Source organism: Seriola dumerili, unplaced genomic scaffold (assembly GCF_002260705.1).
Source record: "Seriola dumerili isolate Sdu_G_001 unplaced genomic scaffold, Sdu_1.0 BDQW01000349.1, whole genome shotgun sequence".
NCBI lineage: Eukaryota > Metazoa > Chordata > Actinopteri > Carangiformes > Carangidae > Seriola > Seriola dumerili.
Window position 1 is genome coordinate 5,247 of NW_019174604.1, and position 17,926 is coordinate 23,172.

At 38.8% G+C, this 17,926-nt stretch overlaps 3 protein-coding genes across 3 annotated transcripts; all 3 read left to right on the forward strand.

The window, feature by feature from the left end:
* The first annotated feature begins 723 nt into the window (after positions 1 to 723).
* On the forward strand, positions 724 to 4,808 carry LOC111232915. The gene is made up of 4 exons (XM_022760613.1): positions 724 to 784; positions 2,248 to 2,366; positions 3,031 to 3,764; positions 3,982 to 4,808. Exons 2-4 carry the CDS (start codon positions 2,248 to 2,250, stop codon positions 4,806 to 4,808), a joined length of 1,680 nt encoding a protein of 559 aa, XP_022616334.1. The 5' UTR covers positions 724 to 784.
* Positions 4,809 to 8,512: 3,704 nt separating this feature from the next.
* LOC111232966 lies at positions 8,513 to 10,574 on the forward strand. The gene is made up of 3 exons (XM_022760684.1): positions 8,513 to 8,615; positions 8,900 to 8,926; positions 9,236 to 10,574. Exons 1-3 carry the CDS (start codon positions 8,521 to 8,523, stop codon positions 9,885 to 9,887), a joined length of 774 nt encoding a protein of 257 aa, XP_022616405.1. The 5' UTR covers positions 8,513 to 8,520; the 3' UTR covers positions 9,888 to 10,574.
* Positions 10,575 to 14,986: 4,412 nt separating this feature from the next.
* On the forward strand, positions 14,987 to 17,926 carry LOC111232967. Its single transcript, XM_022760685.1, has 3 exons — positions 14,987 to 15,161; positions 16,206 to 16,321; positions 16,598 to 17,926. The coding sequence occupies exons 2-3, from the start codon at positions 16,206 to 16,208 to the stop codon at positions 17,154 to 17,156; spliced, it is 675 nt and encodes a 224-aa protein (XP_022616406.1). The 5' UTR covers positions 14,987 to 15,161; the 3' UTR covers positions 17,157 to 17,926.

Consider the following 17,926-nt stretch of genomic DNA (forward strand, 5'->3'; position numbering starts at 1 on the left):
GGTTTGAGTTTCTTTTAGTGTCTTTTGTTAAACTTGCTTCTCTTTTAATCAAAAAGACTGATCACATCAGATAAAGTAAAAAAAATAATAAAAGAATGCAAGACTGTCTACAGAGCGTGAGGAGAGAGAAAACTACTAATAATTACAAAACTTGCTTGTTAAATTTTAAAGCAAAGTCAGCAATTACACCCATACACCACATTTGTGAACATTTGAAAATAGAGGCCTCAAGAAATCTGCTACACCCCAAGTTCAATCTTCAGAAGCAATATTAAGATTAAGAAATATTTGGCCATCCAGCATTTCATGTCCTTAAGATAAGGTAAACAAGACTGAAGGTTCAGTTTTACAGAGTATAGCTGTGTTTTGGCACAATAGCAATTGTAAGGGAAAATAAAATAGGACCTATGATGGAGCTTTGGGGAACACCGCAGGAGAAAGCTGCAACAAATGATCAATCACAACGATTTTTAGTAAAAAAGGCCCTTTGATAACCTCTGCATCAGTCAACAACAAGCCTGCAAAGGTCATGGGTCAAGGCTACGTGACAACACAAATGCTACAGTGTGTGTTCAACTTCCTTTTACATCTTCTTCCTTCTTCATTATTTCTTTGTGACACGGTCAAATAAGGGCAGGGTGCCAGTCTCAGGGTTTGGCCATGGTCAAACTCTCCTCTATAAAAATGTTGTTTCCTTCTAACTGCAATCACTGTGACAGCAACTCGCACTGAGAAGAAATCCAAGTCAACAGCATCTGTTAGACGTCTTCCTCCCCCAAGGCAGGTAAAAGATTTTCACACTTTTTTTTCACAATTTAAAGGTAAATTAATTGACTCTGGTTTAACACCCTGCAGCAAAAATCCTTCATTTTGTTTGCTTTTTACGATGTTGTGAAACGTGAAATTGTCAGTGTGGTGTTTAAAGGTTGTGCTTGAACTTGAAAACAGGTTTGAATTAAGGTTACTTGTTTGCTTTATAAATATGGATTTACTTACTGGATTTATACTAAAGTTGCATTAGTCCTGATATCTTGTAAATATTTCAAAAGTTCGCAGTTCAAGCAAAGGTTATTAAGGAAAGAGTATATAGCTTTTGGATGAGGATGAGGACATACTCAGAGTCAGTTGCTTTATAGACATCATATTCAGGCAAAAACAAAAGGACACAAACATTCCTTGGAGGAACACAGTGGCTGAGAAGGAGCATGAGGCTGTATGATTGAGTATAAGTAGATGGTGCAGACAAAAAAGTTATTCTGAAGGCAGGATTAGTGACTTGAATTTGATTTGGGAAGCCATATTCAGTGGCAGTCAATGAGTAGCCATCTACCGTACACATTCAATCATGGTGGACAGTTGGGTGAATATAGCATGTATGTATATGTATGTATAATGTTTCTGTACAGGTTGTACAAGAAATCAAGAGAGCTGTTTCACCGCCAGCCACAATTAAGCTGCGTCATAAACCTCTTACTACTTAAGACTGAGCAGGTTCTGAGGATGTAATGTGGTTACACTGGAAAAGTAACTCAAAGTATGCTCAGGTCTATACGGAGGCCCTGAAAGGCAAGTGAAAATATGTTTTTTGCCAGGATAGTTTTTTTTATCTGTGAAAACAACCCAGAGAGGCGAGTCAAGTTTCCTTTTTTTGTGCTGAGCAGAGAACGAGAGCGCTCTTTACCAGACCTGGAGAGGTGCGTCTTCAAGGCTTTCTGGATGAAAGCTTTGAAACAAAAAATAAAAATAAAGAAAAAACTAAAAAGAATAGTAGTTAACTAAATCAATAAACATTGATACTATCTCACCTGACTTCCTAACGTGTTTCTGGCAGAAAGCCTCTGCTGATTAAAATAAAATATCTAGTCAAAAGAAGGAACGGTAATGTTACTAAACTTGCTAAAACACTGTATATTCACTTTGTATTTAAAATGCATGGAGAAATTAAAAATCCTTTTTCTATTTTTCTTTTCTTCCTTCAAAAAAAAAAACAAAAAACAAAACACTTGCATCTCAGTGGTTGTTAATACAGATGAGAAAACAAACTTAGAAAAAACAAATCTTGCCTTTCAGGGCTTCCGTAGCTCTACAGTCAGTATGCATACTAAGAAAAAAAACTGCTTGTGGTTGACGTTGCACTAGTGTTACGCAATGCATTGCACAAAGGAAATGGAGGATTACATATATTATAATTGTACATTGCAACATTATTATTGACATTTATGACTGACTCTAATAAACTCTGTTCAGATGGCTGGCCTGTGCTGGATGGCTGTGATGCTGGCCTTCCTCCTGTCTGTTCCTAAAAACAGTTTGGCTGATGATTACAACGGCAGGCTTCCACAAATTGTAAACGGCATCTTGAGAAGGTGAGTCAACTACTGAATCATTTACTGTTAAGACCACCATGGGCACATCAGGAGGGGCTGCATTTGATGGGGGGTATAGATATCAGAGTGAACAATAATGAAGCGAGGCTGAGAGTACAACCAGCAGAAGTACATGTTATTTTGAATCCGCACTTCAACAAGAGTTTTGCTCAGTCTTGCTGTCAACAACTCAGAAATATTACCTAATTCAGACTGATTTCCCCCAATACACACAAGGTTAAGCAAATTATCCAGGTCTTTATTTGTTGTTTTATGAAATACAGTTTAAGAAAACTGATATTTTACAGGGAAGAAGCTTAAGAACTTTGCAGAGACAAACACAGAGGCATGCTGCATTAGTCACAGAGTAAATGGTGCAAGGCTGCCACTTAGTGGTCAGTTTATGTAACTGCACTTTAGGCTCCAATACTTTGTTGAAGCATTGAGAGCTCAGTGGTGGTCATTTTATTTTTTATGCATGTCATCATACCATGATCATCATCTAGGTTTCAATGTGCATTCATCTGATAACTTTTCTTTACTCTACAACTGAAGTTACTGCCTTACACGTTCATATATCACACAACCTACACTGTATTGTGTTCTGTATGTACATGGTGTGGTACGATACATGGTAGCATGTTCTGTTTTTTTCCTTTTGCAGGTATAGAGTACAAGGCATGTTCAGTCTGGCTGTAAGTATCCCGAAATACCAGAACCAGAACCAGAACCAGAACCAGAACCAGAACCAGAACCAGAACCAGAACCAGAACCAGAACATTAATGAAATCCTTAATCAAGTATTCACAAGTGATCCTGCCAACAATGTGAAGAATACGATGAACAACGGTGATGTGTACACCGGCAGCCGGGTGGTTGCAGCCAAAGTTCAGAGACACGACACGGGAGGAGATGATCACGCAGAGTCACGTGTCGTAGACCACTTAAACAACCTGCTCAACACACGTAATGATAATGATTTTCTGCTTTTCTATGTTTATGCCTCCCCATGTGTGGAAAAATGTACAAGCCGCAGGCATAAATATAATATTCTCCAAAGGTTGAATCAAATTCTGGAATGGGACAGTTACGCAGTTGTGTTTTCTAAAATATTCAAGCCCAAAATTGGTCCAGGAAATACTGACGAGCAGCGTAGTGGCGCCCTTCAGCAACTCGGGACGTACCAAGGTACCCGAGGTCAAATTGGTCTAAACAACATATTCCGTTGTGATAAACAAGCTAATCAGATGCAATGCAGCGTATGCTCCAGTGGTAATGGAGTTGCTCACTACTGCATTTCTGATGTTACAGGAGGTGAGAGTGTTACAGGAGGTGGGAGTGTTACAGGAGGTGGGAGTGATAGAGGTGAGAGTGATAGAGGAGGTGGGAGTGATAGAGGTGAGAGTGAGAGAGGAGGTGAGAGTGATAGAGGTGAGAGTGATAGAGGAGGTGGGACTGTTAGAGGAGGTGAGAGTGATAGAGGAGGTCGGAGTGTTAGAGGAGGTGAGAGTGATAGAGGAGGTGGAAGTGATACAGGAGGTGAGAGTGATAGAGGAGGTCGGAGTGTTAGAGGAGGTGGGAGTGTGAGAGGAGGTGGGAGTGTTAGAGGTGAGAGTGAAAGAGGAGGTGGGAGTGTTACAGGAGGTGAGAGTGATAGAGGAGGTGGGAGTGTTAGAGGTGAGAGTGATACAGAAGGTGGGAGTGATACAGAAGTTTGGAGTGTTACAGGAGGTAGGAGTGGTAAAGGAGGAAGGAGTGGTAAAGGAGGAAGGAGTGGTAAAGGAGGTAGGAGTGGTAAAGGAGGTAGGAGTGGTAAAGGAGGTAGGAGTGGTAAAGGAGGTAGGAGTGGTAAAGGAGGAAGGAGTGGTAAAGGAGGTAGGAGTGGTAAAGGAGGAAGGAGTGGTAAAGGAGGTGAGAGTGTTACAGGAGGTTGGAGTGGTAAAGGAGGAAGGAGTGGTAAAGGAGGTGAGAGTGTTACAGGAGGTTGGAGTGGTAAAGGAGGAAGGAGTGGTAAAGGAGGTGAGAGTGTTACAGGAGGAGGGAGTGGTAAAGGAGGTGAGAGTGTTAAAGGAGGTAGGAGTGGTAAAGGAGGTAGGAGTGGTAAAGGAGGTGGGAGTGTTACAGGAGGTAGGAGTGGTAAAGGAGGTAGGAGTGGTAAAGGAGGAAGGAGTGGTAAAGGAGGTAGGAGTGGTAAAGGAGGTGGGAGTGGTAAAGGGGGTTGGAGTGGTAAAGGAGGTAGGAGTGTTACAGGAGGTAGGAGGGGTAAAGGAGGAAGGAGTGGTAAAGGAGGTAGGAGTGGTAAAGGAGGTAGGAGTGGTAAAGGGGGTTGGAGTGGTAAAGGAGGTAGGAGTGGTAGAGGAGGTTGGAGTGGTAAAGGGGGTTGGAGTGGTAGAGGATGATCCAGTAGAATGGGTAGAGAGGGTGGGTAGGTTCAGCATCTAACGTGCTCACAATGAAAATGCTATGTTTACTTTCTTCACCATCATAGGTTAGCATGTTAGCTGTGCAGCTAACTGCTGACGCTGATGGGCTAATCATTTGTTTTGCAGGAATTTGGTCATAAATCAAAACATCAGACAAATTAAAATTCTGCAATCCATCCAACAGATGTTGAAAAAGATGATGATTGATGTAACCACCATGTAAACCTGAAATTTCAATACCACTATTGATTATGCTACTAAATCAATTTCTTACCTTTAATTTGCTGAGGATAAAGAAGTTTTTCTACTAAAAATGTTTTTCAAGATCATTTCATTTTCTTAAATTCTCAAATGCATTTGTGTTTTTATCATTATTACCCTGTTACTTTACGCTTCTGAGATGTTTTGTTTTTTCTGATTAAAGCTTGGCTCAGCATCAACTCTGGTTTGTCTGTGTGTCAAATATTTCTACTATCATCTGTTAAAATTGGCATAGAGTGATTAGTAGAGAGAAGAGCAGTGGGGAGATCACACATCCCTGGGGGGAACCAGTGCAGACTAAACAGACGCTGGATGCGATCTTCAGTGGGAGGGGGGGGGCGACATAAGAGCAATAAAGAGTTGTATACTCACCCAGAAACAGACAGGCCTTTTTGTTGGCAATATAGAAATTTAAAGAACCAATGTTTATAATTCATGCTTTTAATTTGCTGCAGTGTGTGAGACACACAGTAACTTGGGCTTTGAAAAGTGGTGTGTGATTACAGATGAGGATAATGATCATTAACAGGGTGAATGATTCAGTGATCACTAACTCTGTTAGTAGATCCAGGCATCTGAAACTCCAAACATATCCTTTAAGTGTTATGTTCTATTCTGGTATAAAACACAAGAGCTGACAGACTAACGCTTTTAAAACGAGTGGGTTTACAATCTATATTGTAAAGGTGAGTTTAGTTTGAATTTCAGTGAGTGACTTCTGTATCATTTAATGGGATGAAATAAAATTTTATGTTATCTTTATTCCCCTGTTAAATAACAGGTCGTGGACAAGCCCTGCTTCAGTGTCTCTGTAATTTATTAACGTTTCTCTATTGTCTTTTTCAATAGATAATAGCAAGGCGCTACACTCACCGTTTGGCTTATCTCCCTAATTCAAACTGCAGACCAGCACTTTACTGGTGAAGCTTGTAAAATGTATTTCCATGTCACTGCTCTGCAACACATGACAGTAAGTCTTCACAAGACGACAGGACACCATCCAGCCGACACTCAGGTTACTGTGGCTAAGAGCTACCTGTATTTGTTAGACCTGTACTTTGAGTCTGCAAAGCCTATTTACTTTGATCAAGTGGTATGACAGCTTGATGATTCCCAATTTTAATATGACCACATTTATTATTGCCTGAAAACCAGTGACTGAAATTAAATTGGAAGGGAAAAACCTTTGGTGACTCCTGTTTTCTTTAAACATCATTGTAAGCAATGATTATTTCCTTCACCTCGCTCTCAGTTCACATCAAGGATGCACAATGTGCAAAAGAAATCATATTATATTATTTTGGCAGATATTGCGATTTCAGTCGGAATGGTTGTTTTTGCATTTCATTTTCACTGAAGGAAATTTAAGAATGATGGGATTTTTGTTGGGTCTACAATGCACACCAATGTTGTGACACATTTTACCTTTATCCAAAATAAATTGCAGCTCCTGTGATTTGGATATTGCACTTGGCCATATTGGGGTTTTGATTATATTTCGATTAAGCAGCAGTAGTTCACGTCCATCAATGAGTAAACATTTATAGGGCCATTTAAACAAATATGAAGTGCCTCAATGATTACGACTAGGATTTGACGCTTGTTGATAACCACTAATATAACTGAGCAATACTGAAGACCGAATCCTGGAGAGTGTCCTGTGATCAGACTGAAGTGCTGAGGTGTGCACCAGTGGTCTGCTCCTCATTAAAATGAGTCCACCACGCTTCTTGTAGCTGACATGAATTATTACAAACACACTGAACCAAATGAAAAGAAGCTTCTTCAGCTTATCAATACTAACAATTGACTGCAGCGTCTGGTCGGTTAAAGAACGCTGATAGAAAATCACAAAGGTTTCTCTAACCTCAACAAAGTCCACTTTGTGCCTAAACCTGACCGGTGTTGCAACGTGCCTTATAATTCATCATTGTAGTTACTATTCTGTCTGTTTGTCTCACAACTTCACTTCACTAAAATATATTAATTCCTTTTCTTTTCTTTTTCACCATCATTTCTAGTGATTTTACTCATTTGTTAGATGTAGAGACTCGACTGTAGTGTCACATATGACATGGAGAAAGGGAGGGTCTGCTGAAAGGACACTGTCTCCCTGCACTGACAATACATTTTACCTTAAATTATATTCAACGGACGGAATTTGAATGTAAAGATAAAGTGATGACGCCACAGTAAAGCTTTGGGCACGGTCTCACTCTGCTTCATTAAAAAGCCCTTTCCTCCACAGTGTTCACACATTTCTTCCCAGCGAGGGAGTCAACAGCTTCAGATCATCCGTCTCACACCTGTTCTTCATTACACAGGTGAGATATACAAAGTTATATATATCTAGAGAGAGAGAGAGAGAGAGAGACAGAGAGAGAGAGAGAGATACAACCAGATTTCCTTATAAAAACAGCGCAATGGAAATTTAGTAGCTTTTGATAAATGTATTTGTTACAACATCAAAGAGTGACAAAGAGGAGGAAAATGTAATTGTTCTTTTAGCTCTGATATCTCAAGACTGATGATCACATTTTGAATAAAGATTAGACTATAAACAATAGAAACATTAAGACTTAATTCACAAATAACAAAAGATTTGTTTGCTTTGTTAATTACAGACATTAATTGAGGTCCTGTACTAAATCTCATTAGACCCCAAATCTTGCAAAAAAGTCAAAGGCTTGCAGTTCAAGAAAAGTTTATTAAAGCTAGACCATATAACTTTTGCTGAGCAAAGAACAAAGTGAACTTGCAGCCACAATTGGCAATTAGAGGATGACACACTGAATTTCCCTCGATTGACATCATCCTCAGGCAACAACAACCATGTCTCCAGCCCAGTGTTTCCTCATTGAGTTTGACATTTCTTCTTATTAGTCTAATAATAGAAAATGTGTATGTTTTTTGGATAAAAATATTTTGATTGGTTTGAGTTGTTTTTGAACATTTGATGCTGTGAAGGAAACTGTGATGGACATTTTTACATTATAGACAAAATAATAATCTGAAAAAGTAATCATCAATTTGATCGATAATGAAAATACTCAATAGTTGCAACCCTTGTCCAAGATTTTCCCACAGAATGAGAACTGTAGATTTTGTCCCCCCATCTCTTATTATAAAGCTCATTATAAAGGGATGATACTTTTGACGTTTATTGTTGCTCATGTCTTTTCTGTTTTAGGTCTCAGATCCTGCCGGCAGCAGCGGTGAAGGTGAGAACTCCCATGATCCTTATTTGTTCACTTTTTGTTTGACTCTTTGCCAAATTTCTCAAGAATCAGCAAATTTTACAGATTTTTTTCTACATTTACTGTTAATAATCTCGCTGAACTTCACAGAAAAAAAACTACAACTACAACCAGTTACAACCTGTTATCATCATTATTATTATCACTCTCCCTGTTTTAATGCTCTGTGGTGATGCTGTTGTTAAAAACACTCAGATGGCCGGCCTGAGATGGATGGCTGTGACGCTGGCCGTGTTCCTGTCTACTGGAAACAGTTTGGACATAGATCAGAACCAACTTGCAACAATTGTACAAGAAGTTCTGAAAAAGTGAGTCAACTTTCTCTGTAATGTAGAGGGAGAAACTTAAAGGCCTGAACATGAATATTTCAAACAAATGATTAGTAATCTGAAGAGGAGCAAATCTTTCATCTCTTTTTTCTGTTGAGAGAACTGAACTGGTTTAATCGAATGAATTTATATTTTCTGTATGTTGATTGTCTCTTTCTATTATTCAGACAGTTTCTATGATCAAAGTCTTTGATCAGTGCCTCCTTCCATCTGTCGTACGATCAAACATACCCACTAACATCTGTGTCTGTTTCCTTTGGCAGGTATACGAAACCCAACAATGATCAAAGGTCAGCAAAGATTTATGTAAACTTTACTTATATAGCACTTTACAAAACAACACTTAAAGTTACAGCAAAGACAAAGAACAGAAAAAGAAAAACAAAAGACTATAAAAACCCTGCTATTTAATTCACAATATCCAAACCATTTGATTTCCAAAAAGAGAAAATGACACATGTCCTGAGTAACATGTAAATGAAGTAGACAAGTTTTACTTAATCAATACTTCTATCATCTATCTAACTTTCTATTGTACATTAATATACTTTTTTAAATGACATATGGTTAACATTGTGTGCATCTGTTTCCTCTGACAGAGAATTACCCATGTTCAGTCTGGCTGTAAGCATCCCAAAGAGCGGGGACTCTTATGATGTCGCAGCAGGCCCTGACAATGGTGTGGCAGTGAAGAATGCTATGTTGAAATGTGAGGTTTACACTGGCACGAAGGTGGTAGGAGCCATACATCTGAAATTAGATGATTTCACTCAGACACATTGCCCTGAAAAAGTTGATAATATAAATGAACATGCAGAGTACCGCACCCTACAGGGCCTCAAGGCTATAAAAAACAATGATAACTTCAAGGATTTGATGCTATTCTTTGTTTATGCCGCTCCGTGTCCCCAAAAATGTACTCAACCAGGTGACGGGGGTATTCTCAATAGCATACAACAGATTACAAAGTGGAATAATTATGCTGTGGTGTTTAGTAAGCTTTTCATCCCAAAAGTTGGTGAAAAACCAACTAAGTCGATCCGAGAACAATCTCTTCGTAACCTTACTTCCTCAGGCAAAATCGGTCTTAAGAACATTTTCCGTTGTGACTACATAAGCGGTCGGATGCAATGTGTCAGCTGCTCGACTGATGGTGGAGTTACACACTATTGTGTTTCAGATAAAGAGCCTAAACAAAGAAGCAGAGGGGAGAAGGATGAAGACGGGTGGACAGTTGTTGGGAAAGGGTAATCACAGAAGAGTTAGCGGGGGCAGAGGAGTTGGGGGTTCTGGAGGATGAATGTGACAGAAGTTTAATTTGTGCATTTCCCTATAATTGGTTTTCAAACGCTTGCAGCTTATATGACATAAACTGCCACAACTCTAGAGAAAAACATTTACACATTTACTGTTCTCGATGCATTTGGGAAAAAATGCAATTTGCTTTAGATTTAAGAGTCTGTCAAATGAATGCAACACATATGACCGACAGACCTTCACAATAAAGGCGACCAGCAGCATGATAGATTTAAACGACCAGTTGTCTTGAGTCTGACTCTGGCCTGGAAATGCACAGTTTATCCTTGTATCCTCGCTCAGTGTGCTGATGTACTTAGATTGAGGTATGCTCCTGAAATCAGTCTAGCCTACAGGCCACTTATCTTGTCAGCTTTTGTTGCTTCATTTAAATCCTCGCCTGCGTCTATGAGACTGTTTTCAGATAATATTCACAAAAAAATATAAATTAATAGCATGAATTGGTTGGGAACAACTTTGTCAATAGTCCTCTAATGTGTGATTAAATATAAATACATTGAATAGTTTGTTTTAAATAAAATAAAGAGGTTTGATGTGAATTATACAATAAATATCATACACTGTCCTTCTGTAAAGAAAAGTCTCTGTTCTTTCTAAATTAAAGCTTGGCTCAGCATCCACTCTCATGTGTCTGTGTGTTCATCATTGTGGAGCCATGGTAACAAATATCATGTCTGCATGAATACACTGAAACACTTGTGACGCTCCAGATAAAGACCTGGTGTCACACTGAAGGTTTTTCCTAATCTTACACAGCTTCAAAGATATGAACAACCACTGTATATCATGTTGTGATCATGATCGTGGTGATATGATGCTTTTAGTAAAGACGGAAGCATATAACTGTGTGTGAGTGCAAAGTCCTCAGTTACTGAAACCACAGCTGCTACAGAAAATATGTTTGTGTATTTAATCTACTGTAAAGTCTCCATGCTTTACACATTTCAGGGAGGTGACTCAGCCCTTAATTCTTATTTTTAGTTTATGTTGAAATCTCCCTCCTCAGTCTGAAAGTCATGAAGAACAGCCACACTGGGTTTTTGAGCAGAGCTCCTCAAAGGCTTTTTTCAGGGTTAAAGGAAAAGCAATTGTAAATGTATTGAGTCTGAGTGAAGAGCCAAAATAAATAAACACAAAGTTAATTAAAAATAAAAACACTTAAAGAAACAAGCCTTCAGAATAAAAGGCTGCAGAGGTAAATGATCATTCTCTCAGTCAATGGTCCGTCCTACAGGATGGTGTTGTTCCCTTTGTACACAAGGACGAGGAAAACACATTTCAGTGTGAGTAGGAAAGCAGATGGATTAAGGGTAAATAACACACACAGTGACCGTTTTAACTATGAAGCCAACACTGAAGAACCCAAAGCTGCAGTTCCTCTAATGACCACTAGAGCCCGGCTCCAAAAGTGCACGACAACATTGAAGTTGTAATAAAGATCACAATCCTCTACACTGAAGTTACAACAACACCACACTCATTTGTTGATCCAAGACACACCGAGCAAGAGAGAGCAGCAGAGAGAGGGCATTGCTAACTGCTAAGCTAAAGTAACTAGCACATCTGAAAAACATGTAAACAACTGAGGAATTAGCAAGAAAGTTGCTAAAAGGAGTAGATATCAGGTAAACACTCAGAGAAACCAAATCCTGTAAGGTTTGGAGGGTGGGTCCAGGTGGGCGGGGCTTGGTGACTGACGCTTTAATATTTTCACAGTACCTGCTTTATAATCAGACAACACATGGATATCTACATTTATACTTTTCATATTTTTATACCTTTAAGTCATTGTATGTTATTTTTGATGTATATGTGAGTATCGCATATATTTCAATGACACCTTCCTTTTCCTCTTCTTTTAAAGTGTCTTTAACCTTTAAGTCATTGTATGTTATCTAATATATTTTTGGTGGATATGTGAGATGTGGAGCTTTGGTTGCAGTGACATTCACATGGACAGCTTTGCATATATTTCAATAACACCTTCCTTTTCCTCTTCTTTTAAAGTGTCTTAATTTATAACTAAACTCAAAGGAGGAAATCTAACAGTTCAAATAAGGGCATGGTGCCACTCTGAGGGTTTGGCTGTGGTTTCCCTCTTCCTTATAAAAATGTTCCCTCCTTCAGTTTGAACCCACAGCAGCAGCACTCGGACTCTGACGGTGTGGACAGAATCCATCAAACATCTTTCCCCACCAAAGACGGTAAAAGACACACTATGAAAAATCAGTATTTTGATATAAAATGATATAAACAGGGCAGTGTTGTAAAACATGTTTGTGTAGCATAAAAAAACTAAATTTAATTCTGGTCTCACTTAAAGGGCTGTTTGATTGAGAAGAGAAAAAGCACTTTGTCAGAAAAATGTCAACATGGTAACATGTCTTTTTTTTGTTGCAGTCTTTCACCGACGCAGAAGCATATTGAAAATCCTGAATTAAAAGTCATTAGACAGACAAATAAATGACAAATGACTGAACCTTAAAAAAAAAATAGTTTTTTTAGAACGTCGATTTTTCCAAAAAAAATATGAGGCTTGAAACAGAGAGATCACATTTTTCCCATCTCAGTCCTACTTTCATTATTCCTGTTTTTACGAACTTAGTCAGAATGCTATTCCTTGAAAAATATTAATAAATAATAGAGAAATAGAGAAATAAATAACTCAACGTGTGTGCAGATGGCGGGCCTGTGCTGGGTGGTTGTGACGCTGACATTGCTCCTGTCTGGTGAAAACAGTTCTGCTGCTGTGGACAAGAACCAACTCGCAGAAATTACAAACTTCACCATCAACAGGTGAGTCAGTTTGATTTTAACTGGTTTCTAGTCTCTGAAAAAATTTTGTTATTTTTCACTGCATCCACTGTCAATCCCTGTATTTATATAAGTGTGTGTATATATTTATCTCCTGTAAAGTACACTGATGCCTTTTATGACATCAGATCACACAACGCATTTCATTTAAAATGGAAACACACTTCTTTATATAGGCTAACCTCTTTTGTTTATCGTATTCTCTGACAGCCTCTAACATTTGTTTGTATGTTTCCTTTGACAAATAGGTATAATATAAAAACCCAGGTCAGTGTGGCTGTAAACATCCCAGTGAAAACCCAGAACCAGAACTACCTAGAAGAGGTCTTTAAGAGAGCCACTGCTGCCGCTGTTAAGAAGAAGCTCTCAGAGGACTCAGTGTACCCAAATGACACCAGTGACAACAGGGTAGTTGTTGCAAAACCTGACTTTAAAGAGTGGTATACTGATCACGCCGAGGCACTTGTTTTGCAAAACATGAAACCCTTAGTTAAGAGTAGAGATGGTAATTTTCTAGTCTTCTACACTTTCTATTCCCCATGTGGTGCAAAATGTACAAACTTGAAAAACAGGAACAGCATCATACCCAAGATTAATGAAGTCTTCCCCAATTGGGACCAGTTTGCCTTTGTGTTTTCCAAGGTGTTTGACAAGACCAGTAAAGGTGTTCCCATCGACAAAGACGAACCAGTAGAGTCCCTCAAACAGCTGGGGAACACTAAAGTTGGTCACGACAACATTTTCCGTTGTTACAAACCAAAGAATAAAGATTTCCAATGCATTAACTGCTTCAATGACAAGGAACCTGTAGCCCAGTGTGTTGGTAATGTCGACTGAAGATTGTTAATCAAACTTAGGGATAAAGGATGGGATTCATACTACTAGCTTATCGCTACAGCATCACTTGGTACTGTGTTAGATAACTCCCTTCAGGTATTAACTGCATAAATACAGCACATTAAAAACTGTTGCTTAATGCTTCTCGTTTTCTGAGTTTTACAGAAGTTGCAGGTAATTTAATGTAACTGGTCGTATGTCTTGCACATTCACCTGAATAAAACAATTAGGTGATGAGGAAATTGTTGTTGTTTTTGGGCTCTGTTTAAAAAAAGAATCAAGTAGTAACATTTTGATATTTACTTCATTTTACTCGATCAATTAAATATGTATTTACGTCACCTCATTGTTCTCTACACTTGTGTAAATCTGATGTTCTGTTCTGTCTAATTAAAGCTCGACTCAGCATATGTTCTGTTGTGTTCGTCCATCATTTGTGAAACCCTTAAAAACAGCACTGTTGTTGGTCAAACATTTTGGATTCTATAGGTAAGTCAAGCACCTTTACTAAGGAGCAAGGGTACGGCATGAGGTGAATGGGACAGCTGCCCAAGGGAAGTCAGTCATTGTCATTTGGCCCACAGTTGCAGTAGCAGCAATGGCTGTGACCATAGACTGTAAATAAAGATGGAAATAGCCTCCGTGACTTCACCCACAGGTTTCTGAAGAGCAGTTTTGAAGCTCAGAGTGAGCTGGTCCACTGTCGCCATCTTGGCAGTGTCTGACTCTGCCCCCTAACTCCCAGCTAATCCAAAAATGGACAAAGAGGAGGAGTGTGTGTGGAGCTGAGACTTCAGTCATGCGGTTTGTGGTCATACGTTTACCCACCTGTCATTCAAACTAGCTACGCCCTCAATTCTCCATAACTTTAGTCCTTAATAAAATGTAAACAGGTGTCATAAAGGAGGAAATTAGCTCTAGAGACCAAAACTGTTTTTGGATCAGGCTGTAAACATGTTTATTTCTGCTGTAAAGTTGGACATTTTAACATGGGAGTCTATGTGGATTGACTCACTGTTGGAGCCAGACTCTAGTGGTTGTTAGAGGAACTGCAGCTTTTAGCACTTCCTTTTTCAGCCCCGGAGGTTGATGCTAATTAAAAATCCACCAAGTGCTGCAATTTATTTCAAAATGTGTAATGGGGGGGTGATGGAATCATGTTTCTGTGAAAGTGTGTGAGTCGCAACACCTGTAACACAACACACCTGTGAACCTGCTAACAAACACTGTCCTCAGCACTGTTGTTGCAAGTCTGGGTGACACACAGTTGTTCTAAGAGACATTTGCTCTGTGGGGTGTTTTCACACTGAATATATTTGTTGAGGCTTCTCCTCTTCCTCTTCCTCCTTTTTGGAAGACTTGTTCAAATAAGGGTATAAAGCAACTGTGAGAGTAATCGGACTGGTTAGGCCATTGTCTCTCTGTCCTCCATAAAAATAAAGTTACTTCTTCCTAAGACTGTTCACTGCTGCAGCACCTTCACCAAACACTGAGAAGAAACCAAGAGGACTCATCGGCTTCAGAGCATCAATCAGACATCTTCTTCTACCAAATCAGGTACATGAAATAAAGCTGCAAAGTTTAACTAACGATTATTTCCCTTATGGATTCATCTGCTGAGGATTTCCTTGATTGAGAGTTTGGTCTATAAAACATCAGGAAACAATGAAAAATACAAGTTTACATCTTAAAATTGATGATTTTCTTATGACTAACAGTCAAAAGCTTCAAGACACTCTGTGTATAATGTAAGAAATGTCTGATCATCACATCATATGTACAATCAGCTGATCATTTACACTCTAAATGGACACGGAGATGTCCTTTGTGTCAGTTATTGAGCAGGATTTATACAAACACAATTTCCAAACTTTTCCGGAGATAAAAATATTAATGTGTATATTTATTTTTGTAGGGTGTTAGACCCAGCACATCCTGCTGACAACAGGAATGAAGTTGAGTTATCTATTCAATGGTCTTTGTAGAAATATTCATCTTATTGTTATGTGCACATCCTATGTGTTAAATGGGCTGAGGACGGTCAACTTAAGCTATTTATTTAGGATTTATATTTTTTTATATTTACAGTTTGTCTTATACGCCATTAAAGCTCCATATTTTCTTCTTCTTCTATGTCTTATTTGAAGTGTTGAACCATAAGAAGATATATTTGTGGTTTTAAGAACCAAAAACCATCTCAGTGTAGTTTTACATCTCCTCTCTCAGGCTTCTCTCTGCAGCTCTAGTAACAACAGGTCAGTGAGCCAATCAGAAGAGAGGAGGCTCTGAGTCTCTCTTCTGATTGGCTGACTCTTTTCTGAGTGATCCAATAAAAATATAGCAAATTTTAGGTAATAACACTCAGAGAAACCAAATCCTGCAAGGTTTGGATGGTGGGTCCAGGTGGGCGGGGCTTGGTGACTGCTTTGTTGTGACATCACAAAGCTCCAGAAGTCCTGACGGCTGGTTTTAAGGCTCAGTTTCTGAATACAGGCTGTGTGCATTTCTCTGTGGACTGAGGCTTTGATACTTTCACAGTATTAATATAGAACCTAGACCTGTGTTAAAATCACTCTGTTCTTAAACCTGATCTGTGTGCAGATGGCTGGCCTGTGCTGGGTGACTGTGGTGCTGACCTTCCTCCTGTCTCCTGGAATCAGTGCTACTGCTGTGGACAAAGATGACCTCAAAAAAATTGTAAACTTCATGATGAACAGGTGAGTCACTCTGTTTCTAGTCCGTGAAACAATGTTGGATGATGGATGCAGCAGGTGGTATTGTTGGTTCTGAACTTCTTATGTTTAGCCTGTCTACCGAGCTGTGGCTCAAACGTGTATACCGACTACAAAAGTTAATCACTGATAATACTAAGGACATTCCTCATTCTGCAACCTACTGCTGTCTGTCATGCATGTCCACCTTCATTCATCAACCTTTGTATTCATACTGTAATGATACTCTGTAATATTCAATTAGTCCGTTTCCTTTGGCAGGTACAATATAAAAACCCAGGTGGGTGTGGCTGTGAACATCCCAAAGGACCAGGACTTGAACACACTGCAGGAGGTGTTTGAGAAAGCCGACGTTGTTCGTAAGAAACTTGACAACAATTCAGTGTATGTAGATGCCTGCAGGATGGTTGCTGCAAGACCTTACAAAAATGTTCATGCAGAGGTACGCGTTTTGAAAAACATGGAAAACTTAGTTAACAACGCTAATGATCATTTTCTAGTCTTCTACTCTTTCTATTCTCCATGTGGTAGACACTGTATGAATGAGAACGGTCCCTACTCCATCATACCCAAGATTAATGAAGTCTTCCCCAATTGGAACCAGTTTGCATTTGTGTTTTCCGAAGTGTTTGACAAGACCAGTAAAGGTGATCCCATCGACAAAAACGAAACAGAAGAGGCCCTCAAACAGCTAGGGAGATCTAAAGTTGGTCACGACAACATTTTCCGTTGTTACAAACCAAAGAATAAAGATTTCCAATGCATTAACTGCTTCAATGACAAGGAACCTGTAGCCCAGTGTGTTGGTAATGTCGACTGAAGATTGTTAATTAATTCATGCTCAACAGAAATAATCTCTGCTTTCTGTCTAATTTCATTGTGCTTCTACTCGCCCTTATATTATTGTACTATTTCATTTTGTAAATGTGATAATTTTGTTATTTGTTATTTGGCTTTAGTTTGACCTGAAAGTTGGAGCCCCTGTTACTTTGTTTTTTGGTATCTTTATCTTCATATGTGATGTGATGAACACTCACAATTTGATATTATCACATCTGTCTTATTGCGCTACCTGCTGGTCAAAGGCCTGTACAACAACAATACAGCCACTTCACAAACTGTTCAAATGCGCTCTTACCCTACTGGATAAAAAATGAACTCATATGCCATTATTGCAATATTATTATTTTTTTGTTTATGACTAATATTTGTTTTATAAGACAGTGCATGGTTGAGCTCCGTCACACCTTAAACAATTTGTTGTAACAGCTTGTGGTGAAATAAGACAAACAAGATCTTCAAAAGGAGAAACTGTCATATAAAATATTGCTCTACAAAATTAGCTCAAACTTCTTTTTCAGTTACAGCAGAGTGTATTAGTTTTAATCAGCTTAAATCTAATATTAAAAAGTGTCTGATAATACTTCTCTGAATGGATACACACTGCTTATTGTAAACTGTTTTAAATAAACCAATAAAAGAAACTTAACCTTAGTATTTCCAGAACTCATGTCATTGTACTCTAGTTCTCTGTAAAGCTTTGGAAAATCCTCTAATGTTGTGTTTCCTTTTCCCCAATTAAATCTTGGC